General features: G+C 41.7%; 2 protein-coding genes across 7 annotated transcripts in view; both read left to right on the top strand.

Annotated features, from left to right (window-relative positions):
* Window positions 1–12,814, top strand: part of OSBPL8 (oxysterol binding protein like 8) — a 90,588-nt gene extending 77,774 nt beyond the window's left edge. For all 6 annotated transcript variants that reach the window (XM_080606477.1, XM_080606481.1, XM_080606478.1 and 3 more), the window contains 12 exons: window positions 345–426; window positions 1,097–1,195; window positions 1,583–1,679; window positions 2,058–2,156; window positions 3,109–3,206; window positions 4,541–4,630; window positions 5,192–5,328; window positions 5,672–5,857; window positions 7,397–7,484; window positions 7,889–7,991; window positions 8,587–8,692; window positions 8,972–12,814. In XM_080606477.1, coding sequence (XP_080462603.1) covers window positions 345–426; window positions 1,097–1,195; window positions 1,583–1,679; window positions 2,058–2,156; window positions 3,109–3,206; window positions 4,541–4,630; window positions 5,192–5,328; window positions 5,672–5,857; window positions 7,397–7,484; window positions 7,889–7,991; window positions 8,587–8,692; window positions 8,972–9,107 — 1,321 coding nt within the window. In that variant the 3' untranslated portion in view covers window positions 9,108–12,814. The remainder of the gene's footprint in view (window positions 1–344; window positions 427–1,096; window positions 1,196–1,582; window positions 1,680–2,057; window positions 2,157–3,108; window positions 3,207–4,540; window positions 4,631–5,191; window positions 5,329–5,671; window positions 5,858–7,396; window positions 7,485–7,888; window positions 7,992–8,586; window positions 8,693–8,971) is intronic.
* A 118-nt stretch (window positions 12,815–12,932) lies between these two features.
* Window positions 12,933–15,186, top strand: BBS10 (Bardet-Biedl syndrome 10). Its single transcript, XM_080606534.1, has 2 exons — window positions 12,933–13,131; window positions 13,205–15,186. The coding sequence occupies exons 1-2, from the start codon at window positions 12,950–12,952 to the stop codon at window positions 15,153–15,155; spliced, it is 2,133 nt and encodes a 710-aa protein (XP_080462660.1). The 5' UTR covers window positions 12,933–12,949; the 3' UTR covers window positions 15,156–15,186.
* The last annotated feature ends 690 nt before the right edge of the window (window positions 15,187–15,876 follow it).

Genomic DNA, 15,876 nt, shown 5'->3' with positions numbered 1-15,876 from the left:
CATTTTGAAGTCTGTTCCCTCTTAGTAATTTAATAGCAATTGTGTTGCAAACATTTCTGTTGCAGCTTTTGGAGACTGATTGGAAGAATTTTCAAAATTGTTATTTTTTCCTTTTCTTTCTCTGGAATGCATATCTATAATGGTAGAACAGTACCAGTTAGCCTTTTTTAAAAAATTGTTAAATTCCATTAAGCTTTAGAATTTATTTACCTGCTTAAAGAAAGCTAATAAATTAAATAGTGTTATAATAAATTAAATAGTTTATTATTAAAGCTAATAAATTAAATAGTGTTATAATTGAAACAATACTGATATTTGATCTGTACTTTCTGTATGTTTTGTAGAGCTGCTCTTGAAGAGAATGCTTACAACCGCATGAAAAAAGTAGTAAAGTGGTATCTGTCTGGATTCTACAAAAAACCAAAGGTGTTTTTTCACATATTATTTTGTCTTTACTTTAGAGGTTGTGTCTAGTTTGAGGGCTTGGGGATGTGCTGGAGTTTTTATTTCATTATATTATTATGCATTTTTTTTTAAAGCAAGGTTAAGTCTTCATTATTTGTGCAAATGCATTGTGGACCTTTTTTGGTCCCTACCTATGCTTAAAAGACTGTGTTCAACTGTGCTTTGAAGTGGAAATATAATTAAACGTTTTGACATAAAGTTGAGCCATTTCTGTGTTCTTCAGTGATAGCATGGTATGGTTGGAGGAGTAATATTTCCACTACTGTGGAAATAGCTGTATACTAAATATTCTTTAAGATTAAGTTGGCAGGAAGTAGTATTGAAAGACAAGACTGCTTACGACCCAACTTCAAGCAAAATGTCTATAGTAATTCTGCAACAATTCTTAAATTCTTTTTGCTTAAATTCTAGCCTGGAATGGCGTAGCAGATACACAGATTTATGTGCTAGTTTCCTTAGTTTGAAGAATAGAATAACTGAGCATAATATTCAAATGTCAAAATCAAGTACAATGTGCTTTAGCCCATGTGTTATGCTTTTTTTTTTCTAATCTTCAGTGACAGACTGGTAAATTATTCTGCGAGTTCTCTACCTGCATTGTATGGTTACTGTCTGTTCTGTTTCTGTTTAGGGATTAAAAAAGCCGTACAATCCTATACTTGGTGAGACTTTCCGCTGCATGTGGATTCATCCCAGGACAAATAGCAAGACTTTTTACATTGCAGAACAGGTAGCTGCCATAACCAGCACAAACATTTTTAAGAAAAATAAATGAGTTAGACCTTTTTGTGCTAGACAAATGATGTGTCAGTATTTATATGGATGCATAGTATCCTAAAACCTCTTCTGATGAGCATAGTTCTTAGACAGAGAGAAAGGTGTTTCTAGCATTTCTGTTCTGTCTTCCTCTAGAACAAGTCAGGTATTAGTTAACTATTAAAATTGATTTAAATGTGTGATTTTTATCTCTAAAGATTATAGTCACATCTAATATTAATTGTATTCTATTGTGTACAACTTGAATTTTGCATTCTGTCTGTATTAGCTCAAGGTTTGTATTACATTGCCTGTTTTTTTGTTTTGTTTTGTTTTTTCAAATACATTTTTTTTTCAACAGGTATCCCATCATCCTCCAATATCTGCCTTCTATGTTAGCAACCGCAAAGATGGTTTTTGCCTTAGTGGTAGCATTCTGGCCAAATCAAAATTCTATGGTAAGTAGTGTGATGGGGGAGTTTTGTTTTGGTTGGTTGGGGTTTTTTTTGGTTGTACTTTTACTGAGGAGTGTAAAAGCAGTGCAAATGAGTTGTGTTTTGTGGATGAAGGAAGACTTTCAGAAGAATCAGGGTTTTGATCATTGTATTATACTTGTCTTACAAAGTTTTTACTAGTGGTCTTTAGAATTTTAATTTCTACTTTACAATATTTTAATTTTTAATTGGTGATAATGTGTATTATGGTGGCTTCACCAGACAGCATATATTGCAGTGCTAAGTATACTGATGTTTTTAATTCTGTTGCTCACTTACTAGGAAATGTTGACTGTCATCTTGCTGCAGGGTGTGAAATGTGTTTCTCTGTTTGAATTTCAGGGAATTCATTATCTGCCATACTAGATGGAGAAGGACGGCTAACATTCCTAAACAGGGGAGAGGATTATGTAATGACTATGCCATATGCTCATTGTAAAGGTACTGTTTTTTTCATTCTCTAGATGGCAAAGTTGTGAGAACAGAAGTTTATTATTCTAAATAGTGTATTATTATAAATTCTATTACTGTGTCAGATTCGAGCTTGTCATCTTAGAATAATCTTCTGAACACGGGCAACGTTGGTGGTTCTATGCTTCCACATACCTCATGGGGAGAAAAAATGTTTAAGCAATCATCTATTTTTGGCATGGAAATGGATATTTAAAAAAAAAAATACTAAGAGCACATATGGCTATCTGTCATTACATGACAATTTACCGTTTGAGTTGCTTTCTTTTCTAAAGAATAGCTTTCAGTTTCTCCAATGTTTTCCTATTGGAAAAGTCAGTGTAGTATCTACACCTCGCTGTGTGATTTGAGTGCAAATCATGACCATTTGTCTTTAGTTCTGCTGTTGGAAACTAGTCAGTAGTTCCTTTCTGGTAGGTTAGTAGTTGTACAAAATACATTGCAGCATTGCTGGGTTTTCTACTTTCACATTCTCTGCCACAGTTGCTTTTTCAGAAGCCAGAATCAACAGCTCTAAGATTTTTTAGAGATGTATGGCGAATGAGTTAGCAGAATTATGTAACTTGACATTACTTTGGTAGGCTTTTCTCTTTCTGTTTTTTGTGGATGTGTAACATTGTTGGATTCTTGTATGGTTTTGTTGAGAAAAATAATACTGAACAAGTAAAAAGCACCTTACATACATACAATCAAATCAAACAAGAAGTACTAGTGTGACTAGTAATGCCAACAGAGAATGTGCAGGGAGGGAAAAAGTGCGTGCTGAAAAAAACATACTTGCATAGGCATCTGTTGTATGTAAAATGTATTCAGTGTTTTAAATGCTGGACTGCAGGGGAATCCTACTCTAGGAAATGGGCCCAAAGAACTTTATTTTTTATCTTGTCCGGTTAGAAATTTTCATGTTGGCTCTTTCTTGCAGGAATTCTGTATGGCACAATGACCTTAGAGCTTGGGGGAACAGTCAATATCACCTGTGAAAAAACTGGCTACAGTGCAACAATTGAATTCAAACTCAAGGTCAGTGAATGCTGCAAGTGGGCATGAGAATAAGTGTTAGAATATTAAATATATATATATATAAAATCAGGTCAAGCGTTAGATACAATCTCATTTAATTTTCTTTAATATGGAATTGTCTTCTCTGGAAACTGAAGAATTTTCATATTAATTGCCATGTGTATCTAGCTGTGTGTATCTAGCAAATAGTGATTAAATTAAAAAAGGGAGTTATATTGTCATCTGTTTATTTAATGTACTCTTCTGTTTCCAAAGGTCTTGACTGAAGCTGTGTCTTAGCCTCTGATCATAAGGACACTTCTGTCACAGTGCTAACGTTCTTAAGTTTCGTAGCAATAACTTGGCTAGGGCAGGGGCAGGAGGAAGCAACAGTCGGTCTCATTTCCAGCAGCGGCATGTGTGTGTGTCTGGGAACGTGTGCAAGAGCAGGGGAGCTCCTCGCACAGGAACTGATCAGCAGCTCAGTATTTCTGTCTTGTGAATATTTCATGGAGATTTTCAGTTCTCTGAAAATGTTCAGGGTCTTTTTAATCTGGAGAACTCAAACCCAGGTTCCCTTCTTCCACCCTGAATAAAACTTCAAACAAAGGTGGTGCAAGGATTTCTGCTGACATTCGGATCAGCCTAATGCCCAGCATTAAGGAGCAGTTTTGCATACTATTTTTGGCAGCTCTGTTTGCTATAGAAGCACCCACCCAGTTGCAAAGGCTAAAGAAAGGTTTCTCAACTACATGTAAATGGCTTGAACTTCTGAAAAATATGTTTGCCATCTTTGAGGCAGAAACTGATTCAAGGTTAAACAAATAGCCATTAAAGAGAAATGTGCATATGGAGAGGAAAACTGTATTCAGCTGAGATTATAGGGGAAACTTAAAAGTTAGGAGGCTGTAGTAATGGAAGTTTTGCCTCATCAACACACAGGATACATGTGCAGACTATCAAAAAGGCTGAAGAAAATTCCCGGCAATCATTTTTTCTTGTTGCTTTTTTCAGAGTTAATCTCTAGTAACAAAGAGTCCTTGGCAAAGTGGTGAGATTTGTATAGCAAATGACAGTTTCCTCCAAGATATCATCACGTCGCTGTTTTCTGCATTATTTGCCCTTTTCTTTCCAGATTTCTTAGCCAATTCATATGCTTTTGTTCAGCAAAGCTTTTGAGAAAATACAGAGAGAACAACTTCTTTCTGGGGTTGTTAGACAGAAGTTGTGATACTGAAAGCAATTCGGGCTGTTTACATCAGATTTCATAAATCACTTAATTCCTTAACACTCAACATATATGCCAGTAATTTGCTATTAAAATAAACATGGAGGCATTTCTTTTTGTTTTGCAGCCGTTTTTAGGTAACAACGACAGTGTTAATCAAATATCAGGGAAAATAAAGCTTGGGAAAGAAGTTCTGGCTATTTTGGAAGGTCACTGGGTAAGTAGTGAGTGATAGTGCTGTGTAAATTCTGACAAGTGAAAACAGCACTTAGTTACAAAAATAAAGACACCTAAATTAAAAAAAAAAAATTGATTAAATGCCACTTTCATTGAAAATATCTTTTTATAGTTAACCAGTTCTCAAGGATGACCTTAGATTCAATGTACTGTTAATTGCAGCCCTTACAGGTGGAAAAGTTGAGTATGTTTGGGTAGTTCCTGATGAAAATACTTTTCAACTTGTGAAATGTTTTAATATAAGTGTTAGTATTACGAGAAATTGTTATGGCATCAGCATGAAATTTTTAAATTTGTTTTAGTTCTGGTGAGGTGCCACTGGTGCCACTGTTGGACGTGGTTAATGGTTCCATTGTGTACCTATTCCAAGCTAGAGCCAGCGCAGAGTGCAGAAATTGAATTTTGTAATTAGCATATGTAATTATTTACATTTATCTGAAATAAATTCTTGTTGAAAAAAATGATTATTCTTTCTGTTCGTATTATTTTGGCACTATTTGAGATTATTACAGTTAAGGTAACTGAACTATATATGTTACAGGACAGTGAAGTTACTATTAGGGACAAGAAGACAGATGTTTCGGAGACATTCTGGAACCCAACGTCTGATATCAAGCAGCGTAGGTTACCTAGATACACCGTGAAGTTCGAAGAGCAGGATGACTTTGAGTCAGAGAAGTAAGTTCACTTTGGAAGCACTTACAATTATTTTTTACAAAATAGAACTCATTATCTTCTCCAAATTGCAAAAATTAGCCAGTAGCTGTTGTTTTCCTTCCTTCATGTATTTGTTGATACTGACGTGTAAAACAAGAAAGCAATAGTGTTAAATACTAAAAGTTTATTATTTATGAATCTTACAGTCATAGAAGGTCTTGTTGGAAATGTAGATAAAAGGTGTATTACAATACAGTAATGTCTTCTTTAGAGGTTGATCCCCTCACTTAGCCTATAATTAGGGAAATATTTTCAATCAGTTGTTATAAACAGATTGTAACTCTTTATGTTGCTTATTTGTCAGGCTTTGGCAGCAAGTGACTAAAGCAATAAATAATAAAGACCAAACAGAAGCTACTCAAGAGAAATATGTTCTGGAAGAAGCTCAGAGGAGGAGTGCCAAAGAGAGGAAACTTAAGGGTGAAGAGTGGACATGCAAGCTGTTCGATCAGGATTCAGTCACAGGAGAATGGCACTATAAATACGCTGAGTGAGTGCTGGAATGCTTATACCAAAACTGCTAGTTAAACGCTTGGTAGTGCCTCTGAGACTCTTGTTGTGCGTCTGGGAGCACAAGAACTCAGAGTTATTCAAACGCAACAAATATGCAGTGCTACTCAATATACCTAGTAATATGCTTCAACCAAGATCCGTAATTTTTAGCTGAACTTGGGCTGAACTTCACCAAAGAGAGGGCATTAATAAGTAATGCTGAAAAGACAGTGATTGCTAAATCAGGAAAATATGTTTCATGTAATCATTGCAATGGGCTTTTCTGTCTTGTCGGTTTTTTATTTATTATTATTTTTCTCTTTTTGGTTATGTGCCTCTATACGTTCATGCTATATTCAACAATTCTCTAGGGCGCGGTGCTTTGGGGTGCATTGTGCATATTTCATGTCTCCTCAAGGCCTTGTGGTTCAAGTATGTGCCACAGAAGTGTTAGAATGTGCTAGAAAGCAGTCTGTGCTGTCAGCTATCACTGGAAGAAATTTCTGACTCCTTTTCTGCATATGAGGCCAACTCACCACCTGGGCCATATAGAGAGCAGAGTCTTTTATGGTCACTGTGAAGATGTGTTCAGTGAGCTGTGGAATTTAAGATACCTGAATTAGAAACCAGGATTAGGGATACAGGTATCAGGATTGCAGCTTTGAAAGACCTTTGGGAGAGGAATGCCTTGTTCTTACCCGGTTACTGTAGATGATGTTTAACTTAAGCTAAGTTAAGCTAAGATGTAAATGCAGGTGTATGTTCACAACATCTGAAACAGATGCAAATGTTTTAAAAGGCATACAGGAAGAGATGAAAGGAAATCCGTGTTTAATCTGCAGTTGCTGAAGCTGTGCGTCAGAATTATCTCCATGCAGCTGACTTGCAGTTTCTGTCCTGCAAAGGCCGTGCTCAGTGAGGATGTCTGTCTTTGCCTTTGGCTACTTGTCATTCTCCAACGAGCTCTGTCTTTTTGCTTGATTTTTTTTTTTCCATTTTATATCAACCTGCACCTGGGAAAACACTCTTAAAAATCTGAGCAAGCAAACTGTATGTAGCTCAGTACTGCTTCTTGACCGGTGTTGATTATCATTAGCCACTTTGGAATGAAAGCAGTCTGGGGGGATGACTGAGTCTTAATCTCTTCTTCCTAGGCATACTGGCAAACAGAGATAAAAGTGTTAGAGTTATTATGGCAGTCAATAATATAAAGTATTTACTGCCTTACCTTGGTCATTTAAAAGGAAGAAAAAAAGGCAAAAAAGCAGCCCAAAGTAATAACAAAAAAATTCCCCTCATTTCCCTGTAGTTCTAGAATAATAACTACGTTTTGCAGAAAACCTCTCCATGTTGACAAGTACGTAGCTCTGGCCAGATGATTTCATCATAATACTGCTGGTTAATATGACGGCTTGTATTCTTACCACTGCCTAGGGAAAAAGATCATTAACCTATACATACTGAATAGTTTCTGAGCAAGAAAATATTTCTCATTTAAATTGCTGTGGTATTAATCATTTGTATTCACTTTGTCTAGTACCAGGCCATGGGACCCTTTGAATGATATGATCCAATTTGAAAAAGATGGCACAATCCAAACAAAAGTTCGACACCGGACACCAATGGTATGTACCAGTTTTGTTATCCTGTGCAGAAAGATTCACACAATATAAACAAGTGCTCGGATATATTGTGTGATGTGTGTGAAGGTCCTCAGAGCATTGGGAGGGTTAGAAAATATTGTTTTTACCATCCAAAAATGTGGGTTACCTGATCCATAGGGTTTCACTTCTGTGATGCGTCCTGACTGGCAGGGATGGCTTAATTGGGTAGGGATATAAAATAACACAAACTTGAACTCGATGGTTTAATATGGCCTTTCTCTTAAATAGAACTTTTGGTTGTGTTTATATCAACAATCTTAGCTTTGACTTCTGTAAGATATTGTGTTTTTAACTATTGCTGTCAGAATGTGCTGCTTTTGCTACAGTTCTGGTTCTCTGGAAATAATTCATAAGCTTAATTGTAGGTTAGTGTTCCAAAAATCAAGCGAAAACCAACCAGCCAGAAAAAAGGGGAGTGTGGTTTCTCATCCCCTGAGCCTGATAACCAGGATTCCTCTGGAAGTGAAGGTAGGAAAAAATACGTTTTTGTACAAACATAACAAATTTATCTGACAGTTAAACAGTGTTCTGTAGTCACACATGCTCTTCTTATTTCAAGATGTTTGTATTACAAAATAATACGTGCTTTAGATAACACTTCAGTACGAAGCACATTCTGGAAAAACAAAAGCAGCAGAATGGCTCATGGTCTTAATTGCCTTTCCTGCCCTCTTAAATATCAATATGTAGGATAAGGTAGGCTTCAGTGCTGCACGTATTTAGTATCTGGTAAACAAATTGTGTTTGTAAGCTCTTTTCTTTCTTAAAACAAAGTGAGTTGTTTTAATTTGTAGATCAGTGTGTTGATAGAGACAGATTTTTGTTGTTGTATTTCTGCAAGCATTCTCAACAATACAGTGAGAGTTGTAAGATAGTTCTAACGCTTAACTTGCTGCCCTGTGCTGTAGGGGACTTTGGAATAAAGCTTTAGTTTTCACTAGAAACTCAATTAGAAAACTTCCTCCTCGTTTTTGCAAATCACTTAGTTTGTCCTTGTTACTTCGTTCAGTTTTGGACTAAGGACTTATTCTGGGAATTAAATCTGTCTTTTGTATTTTTCTAGCACAACTCATGAAGCATAATACAAGAATAAGGAAAAAAGGGGCGGATCTTGGTGAACTGCAGAGTGCCATTGAATCTATAAAGGAAACACAGGAAGACATTAAGAGGTAGTACTGAATAAAATGCTTTAAAATGGTTTAGAGAATACTAATTTTCTAGTTGTTTTTTTTTTTTTTGGAGGCTGGTGTGTATCTTTCTGCTTTAGACCCCTGATGTCATTGAAAGAGTAGGAAAAGTAGTTCAACTACCCTTCTTCCCAAGTGTCAGTTACTCATCAATATTTCATAATTTTCCTCAAAATTTGTGTTCTGTAGGGACCCCTAACATACTGGAAATGCGAAAATGTCTAGATAGTAATTTACAGGATATTATTCTGTATCTTGCAGGGACATTATGGCTCTACGAAATCGGGTCACTTCTAATTCACCGACTGTGGACAACCAGTTTTTGCAGCTGAAGCACTATATCTTCATTTTACTCCTGGTTCTGCTACAGCTTATCATTAATTTCTTGTTCAAATAGGAAGTGTGAACAAGGGCCTTTCGGAACTGGAATGATCAGTTACTGGGGACCATATTTAAGCTGGACTTTAAATGATGCAATATTATTTAAAAGAGCCCTGTAGCAACAACTTACAGAACTTTTGCCTCAGAGTCCATGGTTCAGAATCATCCTTCCATCTACCCAGTTGAAGTAAGAATCGTGTAAGTGCCAGTACACTCTTGCTCCTGGTTTGTGCCTCTGTCTCACAGACATACAACATCAGCCTTGTGTTTTATATTACGTCACACGCTGTACTGATGAATCTTCACCACGGAATAGATCAAATTGAAAATTCAGACTTCAGGCACTGTAGATAGGACATGATTCCTGGCGTGGTAGAGTAATAAACAAGCAGACTTTGTTACATTTCAACTTACCATTTCTGTAACAAAGTGACTTTAAAGGTAGCCATGCGTACCAACATTTTTTGTAAATGGTGTTGGGTGTTCGGAAGTAAACTTTTCTTTAAGGTCAAACAAATATGTTATTATACAAAGGTCATGAATGTTAGGAACTGTTGAGTAAACAGCTGAAGTCTCTGGGAATTCTGAAATTTAATGTCCTTAATTTGTTTTGGAGGTATGACGGTTTTTACCCTGAATAACTGTAGTGGCTTATAAACCAGCCGTTTTAATTTCAGAGTTTTAAAACTTCAGACTCTTCATAAATACATTCCTGCATCTCCTGTACAGAGCACATTTTTACTAGCGCAGCACCTGGAAAGGTAATTGTCCGCTCATATTCATGAATTGCACGTGTTGAGGATTTAGGGTATGTTTTTTAAGCCCTGATAAATGGACAGCTCTGAATTTACATTTGTGTATCGCCATATCATAGTAAGAAGACAGACTGCTGATGCCAGGACTCTCTTATTTTTGAAACAAAATGTGAAGATGCGAAGTTATGCATAGTATGTAGCATGAGCTGAGCTTCCCAAAGGAAAGACTATGCAGAACAGAATTTGGCCACTATCAACAGTTCACTTGCAAATGAGAAGTGTGTGTTTACAAGGGAACCAGCCCCAGGAACTGTGGGACAGCTAACAACGCACACCTCGGAACAAATGCTAGCGAAACACTGCTTGTTAGATTTGTCCTTCGTGCAGTATATGCTCCCTAACTGAACACCCCACCCCGGTGCACCTGTTCATTAGGCTGAGCTGTACAAATTTATGTGAAGCTTAAGTTTCAGTTTAGAACCAGGGTTTGCAACATTTCATCTGAAGAACTATATGCATGTATAGAACTTGTAAAAATTTCATCCAAAACAAATGGGTGCCAGTGTTTATCTGGTGATTTCCTTACACAAGTCACGCCTTTCCGTGTTTGCATCAAGTCAAAAAGGAGCTGTAGTATTGTAAAGGTACTTTCAGCTATCCAGGTGAGACAATGGGAGGCACAACGCAAAGTGTTGTAGCCAAGTTTGTTTTCAAGCCAAGTTTGTTTTCAGTGGATCCTGTCAGAAATCAAATCCATCCCGTGCAGTGGAAAGTTCAGAGGTCATTTTTGGCTTTTTTGCTATGTCCTGTTGATCCCTTTGCCATGGGCAGCCTTACTGGCTCTCCAAGTGATGTCATATTCTGTTCTGCACCAGTCTTGTCCAGTATTTGGTGAAAATACTATTTACTGCTGTTTGTCATTCAAGCTCTTATATTCCTGTGGCTGACATCTTCACAGCACCTCACCTTCTGTTTTACCTTTCCCCTTCTCTGGGCCTCAGTGATGTAAAAGTTCTTTGCTTAAGCAGTCGACTTCAGCTTATTTCTTACAGCTTCATGTTAGTATAGCTACTTCTTAAATCTTTTTCAGGCATGGGGACTCTATTATGTCTACAACTGATGAGACAGAATTTGTGAATGTAGAAAGTCCCTCACTGTTACGTTTTCTGTTTTTTTAAAAAAAGAAACAATCCCTAAGTTAGCTCTCTAACAGAAACTGAAGTTGTTTGCCGTATATAAAATGGCAAACTACTAATATTGTAGTATTATTGTAATCTTCTCAGGTTGAAATTTGACTATTCGTTATAGTGGTCAAATGTCAAAGCTTCACCTGTCTTACAATCCAAGTCAGGTCCCTCTGTACATGGGGCTAATATAAGAGGAAATGAGTGAGGTAAAAAATAAATCAGAATTGGGGCAATAACTTCAATCCGCTAAAATATCTCAGCTAAGTTTGTGGTGCTGAAACTCTTGAATGATAGTTACAAGCTTTTTATCTGCCTTGTAAATAGGAATGTCCTTCTGCCCTTTTTATGTTGATTTTAATCACTTCTATTCAAGATCAGTTATTAACACAGACTCATGTATTTCTACATGGACTGCATGGTAGTAAATGTGGATTTGACCCAGCTAGCTGGCAGGCTGTATGGTGTCAGACAGCATCAGACTAAACAAATGCTCCATATCTGAAATTCATACTCAGCTCAAGACAAGAAAATTTGAACAGAGCGAGACAAAATGCCTATGCTTATTTTCCTTTTCAACTTATTTTTTAGAGGTTACTTCTGTTGTGAAAGTGTTTTTCATCATGGTCCAGGAAGGTAAAGGACATATGATGAAACTTCTTACAATTAAAACTGCAGACTTCTGCTTGATGGTATGATCAGATTCCTTAAATTCTGAAAAGTACATTGAAACCTAGGATTTGGTTGGGTTTTGTATTATGTTTCCTTATGTAAACAGAACAAAGTAATTTCTTGCCTGATTCTTACAGTACAGCTGGTCACAGGCCTGGTGCACGAAGCCTTTTCTCTAGCACCTCACCATCGCTAGAGAATCACCATTTAACCATGACACGTGGCTGATCTTGAATATTATGTACTTAACACTGAGCTCTGCACAGAGTTACTCTGTTGACTGTACAGTTTGCAGATTTTTGAGGGCTGTAGCCTCCTACTGGTTTTTAAAGTTTAAAACAGCACTTGTTTCCACATTTGATTTACAAATGTTGTTTTTTGTTTCTTCTTGTACAGGAAGTATTTTCAGACTTTGTTGCCATGTGGTTTTGTTGTTCTGTTTTGTTTTCAAATGCACTCTAAGCCTTTAATTTGCCATTTAGGTACAGATTGCCTAGTTAGGTACGGATGACCTGAGGTTAAAAAGAGTATGTAAGCCATGTGAACCGTAGCAAGTAGCAGTTTCAGCAGCAGGTGATGTTTCTTGCATTTCACATGTCGATTACTTTGAAGTAGATGACATTACTTACTGAGGGCATAGCCTGGGGTTTTTGCCTCCAGTTTAATCTTGTAAAGAAATTATTTTATAGGTCTACCTTTCAAATGCGATGATGGTGGTTTCTTTTTTTTTTTTTCTTTGTTGCCCTCCTGTGCCTTTGGGATTTGTTTTATTTGCCGGACTGGTGTTTATGAAACAGACTTTGGATTCGATGTGTAGTATATTTTCTTAAAGGCTGTTATTTCCCCACCGTTTATGTAAGTGACGTACCACAAGGGTTCTGTCCCTCTGTAAATTTTAATCATCCTTTTTGAAGGGTTATCCGGAAACCACTGAAAATTTCGCAGATACTCGAGTATTGTCCATAGTGCCTTCTGATGGGCTTCGCGCTGTTCCGAGACGCGGATGTACGGTTTGTCAAGTTTGTGCCATACCTAACCCCCCCCCCTTTTGTCAAGGCTTGTGTGTTTGAGAACTAGCTTCCCTCGCGTAGTGAAATAAACACAGAAACTCCTCTCTGCCTCCTCTCTCGCGGCGGGGGGCTCCCGGCCCCCTCAGGAGCGCACCCGTTGCGGGAGGCGGGTCGGTGCCGCCGTGCCGCCTCCCGCGCCTCAGCGCGCCGCGCATGCGCCCCGCGCCCCTCGCGGCCATGGCGGTGCCGGACGCGGGGCGCCTGGCGCGGGAGGCGGCGGCCATGGCGGGCGCGGTGCGCGGCGCGCTGGGGCCGCGGGGCGGGCGGGCGCTGGTGCTGCGGCCCGACGGGCGGCCGCTGCTCACGAGGGACGGGCGGCGCCTGCTGGAGGCGCTCTGCCTGCAGCCGCCGACGGCCAGGTACCGCGGGGGGACGGGGAAGGGAGGGAGCGGGGGCGGGGAGCGGGCGCTGACCGGCTCTGCGTGCCCGCAGGGTGATGGCGGCCGCCGCCTGCCGCCACCGAGGCGCGACGGGGGACGGCGCCAAGACGTTCGTGCTGCTGCTGGCCGCCGTGCTGCGCGGCCTGCGGGCGGCCGGCGGGGCCGGGCGGGCGCTGCCCGACTTCGAGAGGCGGGTGCTGGAGCCGGCCGCCGCGCTGGGGCTGCGCCGCCACCTCCTGTCCGCCTTCCCCGGGGAGGAGGCGGAGCCGCGGGTAGACCTGGCCGCCCTGGAGGCGCTGCTGGACGCCTACCTGCGCGGCCGGGTCGGGCCGGGCGAGCGGCGGCGCCTCGCCCGCCTGTGCCGCGAGTACCTCGGCCGCTGCGCCGCCCGCCGCCCGCCCGCCCTGCGCCTCCTCGGCCGCCATTTCGAGGCGCTGCACGCCGCCGTGCCCGGCCTGCCCCTCGACGGCTCCGCGGTGCTGCCCGGCGTCGTCCTCCGCAGGGACTTCGCCGCCTACAGCCCCGCCAGCGGGGCCGCGGGGGCCGTGGTGGTCACCGAGCCCCTGCACGCCGGCCCCTCCGCGCCCGGCGTCGAGCTCGTCGTGGGCTCCGAGGGTCAGTATGAGGCCGCCCGGCGCTGGTGCGAGGCCAGGACGGAAGCCGCGGTGAAACGCTTGCGGAGCAGCAACGTTGGGCTGCTGCTGTCGAGCGTGAAGCAGCAGGACGTCGTTATCTACTACGCGAAGCTGTACGGTGTGTCCATGGTGGAGTGTCTCTCCGCGGAAGAAGTTGCCCTTGTCCGTGAAATCACGGGAGTCTCGCCCTATTCGCCGTTTGGCGATAACGGGTGTAGTGAAATCACAGACACTGCAGCAGTGACGTTTTGTCGGCCCTTGCTGCTGGGCTCCAAGAGATACGCTCACATAGGCTTTGCCAGCAGCGCGTGTGCCTTTCAGCCTCATTGCCTCGTTCTCTGTGGGCCAGTGGATGGTGTTAATGAGCAACATGCTGCTGCCGTACAGGGGGCATTCACGATGCTGCAACAGCTGTTTAAGACAGTTGATGGGAGGGAGGAATGCAGGTCCAAAGGTGAAAGCCAGAGTGATGCCTCAGATGTTTGTAGCAGGCATTCTTCAGCTACTCAGAAGCAACTTACAGTAGAAAATATTTATTGTAACAGTAATCAGGTTTCTGAACATCAACTGAAAACACACAGGGGTGAAACAGACACACAAATTGTAGACTCTGCTCTAAAGGGAAGTGAAAATCCAGCAGGTATACAAACAGCTTCGCAGATACCCTCAAATCCCGCCTCACACAGCGAAGAGTTAAATGTTCCCTGCAGAGGGGCTGGCTCTTCAACAGATGCACAGAAACCACATGCAAAATGTGAGCATTCAGGTGAAATGCACAAGGGCTACGAAAGTGATTTACCAGTGGACAATCAGAAGAATTACGGTACTGCTGTATTAACAACAGACAACGCTAACACAGTTACCGTGTGTGAACGCCTAGATGTCGGTAAAGATCCAGAGAAAGCTAGCTGTGGTATAATTCCATTCAAACAGGAAGAGGGTTGTGTAAGTGTTGCACAGAATTATTCCAGCTCCATCATAGAAGCAGGATCAGTTTTGCCAGTAGGAGGTTACTTTGAAATCTTGTTACATTATTATATTCAGTACTATGCAAAGCAGCTTCAGCAGTCAGCGGTAACTGTCATATCCAGCGTTGTTGCTGATGCTTTGTTAATTATTCCAAAGTCCTTACATGGGACAACAGAAGGGAACAGCTTTGCCAAATTTTATCTCAAAACCACAAATGCACTCAGGAAAAATCAGCCTCTGCCTGTGAATGAGAAAGGCTTGGAGTCAGTGTATTGCAAATACCAGTTAGTAATTTCAGTTCTTCATTGTGTTACAGAGCTTCTCAGTATTGATTTAATAATTGGCGTTAAGCGGCCACTACAAAAAATTGAGGATAATGACTCTGATGATGATCTCTGAAATCATAAATAAAAAATCTTTTTCATGATGCGTTTTCCTGGGTCTTCTTGTCAAGGGGTCGTGTTTCAAAATTCAGTGCTAGAAACTAAAAGATCTCTTTTTAGGTAACAGGGTAAAAAATGATGTGCGGCAGCTGGGAGAGAGGAGTGAGAAAACAGAACCAGCCCTGCAGCCCCCAGGGTCAGTGCAGCAGGAGGGCAGGAGGTGCTCCAGGCACGCAGCAGCAGTTCCCCTGCGGCCTGTGGAGAGGCCCCTGGTGGAGCAGGCTGTCCCCCTGCAGCCCATGGGTCCCACACGGAGCAGATCTCCACGCTGCAGCCCGTGGAGGAGCCCCCGGTGGAGCAGGTGGATGTGGCCTGGAGGAGGCTGCGGCCCATGGAGAGCCCCCGCAGGAGCAGGCCCCGGGCCGGAGCTGCAGCCCGTGGAGAGGAGCCCACGCAGGAGCAGGGGTCTGGGGGGAGCTGCCGCCCGTGGGGGACCCGTGCTGGAGCAGTTTGCTCCTGGGGGATGGACCCCGTGGTACGGAGCCGTGTGGGAGCAGTTCTTGAAGAGCTGCTGCCTGTGGGCAGCCCCCGCAGGCTCAGTTTGGGAAGGACGGCATCCCGTGGGAGGGACCCCACGTGGAGCAGGGGCAGAGCGTGACCGAGAAGGAGCGGCGGAGACGAAGCATTAGAGACTGACCGCAGCCCCCATTCCCCTGCACCCTTTGGGGATTGGAGAA

This window comes from Anser brachyrhynchus, assembly GCF_964034855.1.
Source record: "Anser brachyrhynchus genome assembly, chromosome: 1".
Lineage (NCBI taxonomy): Eukaryota > Metazoa > Chordata > Aves > Anseriformes > Anatidae > Anser > Anser brachyrhynchus.
Note: the sequence above shows the minus strand (reverse complement) of the source record. Positions and strands in the feature narration are given on the sequence as shown.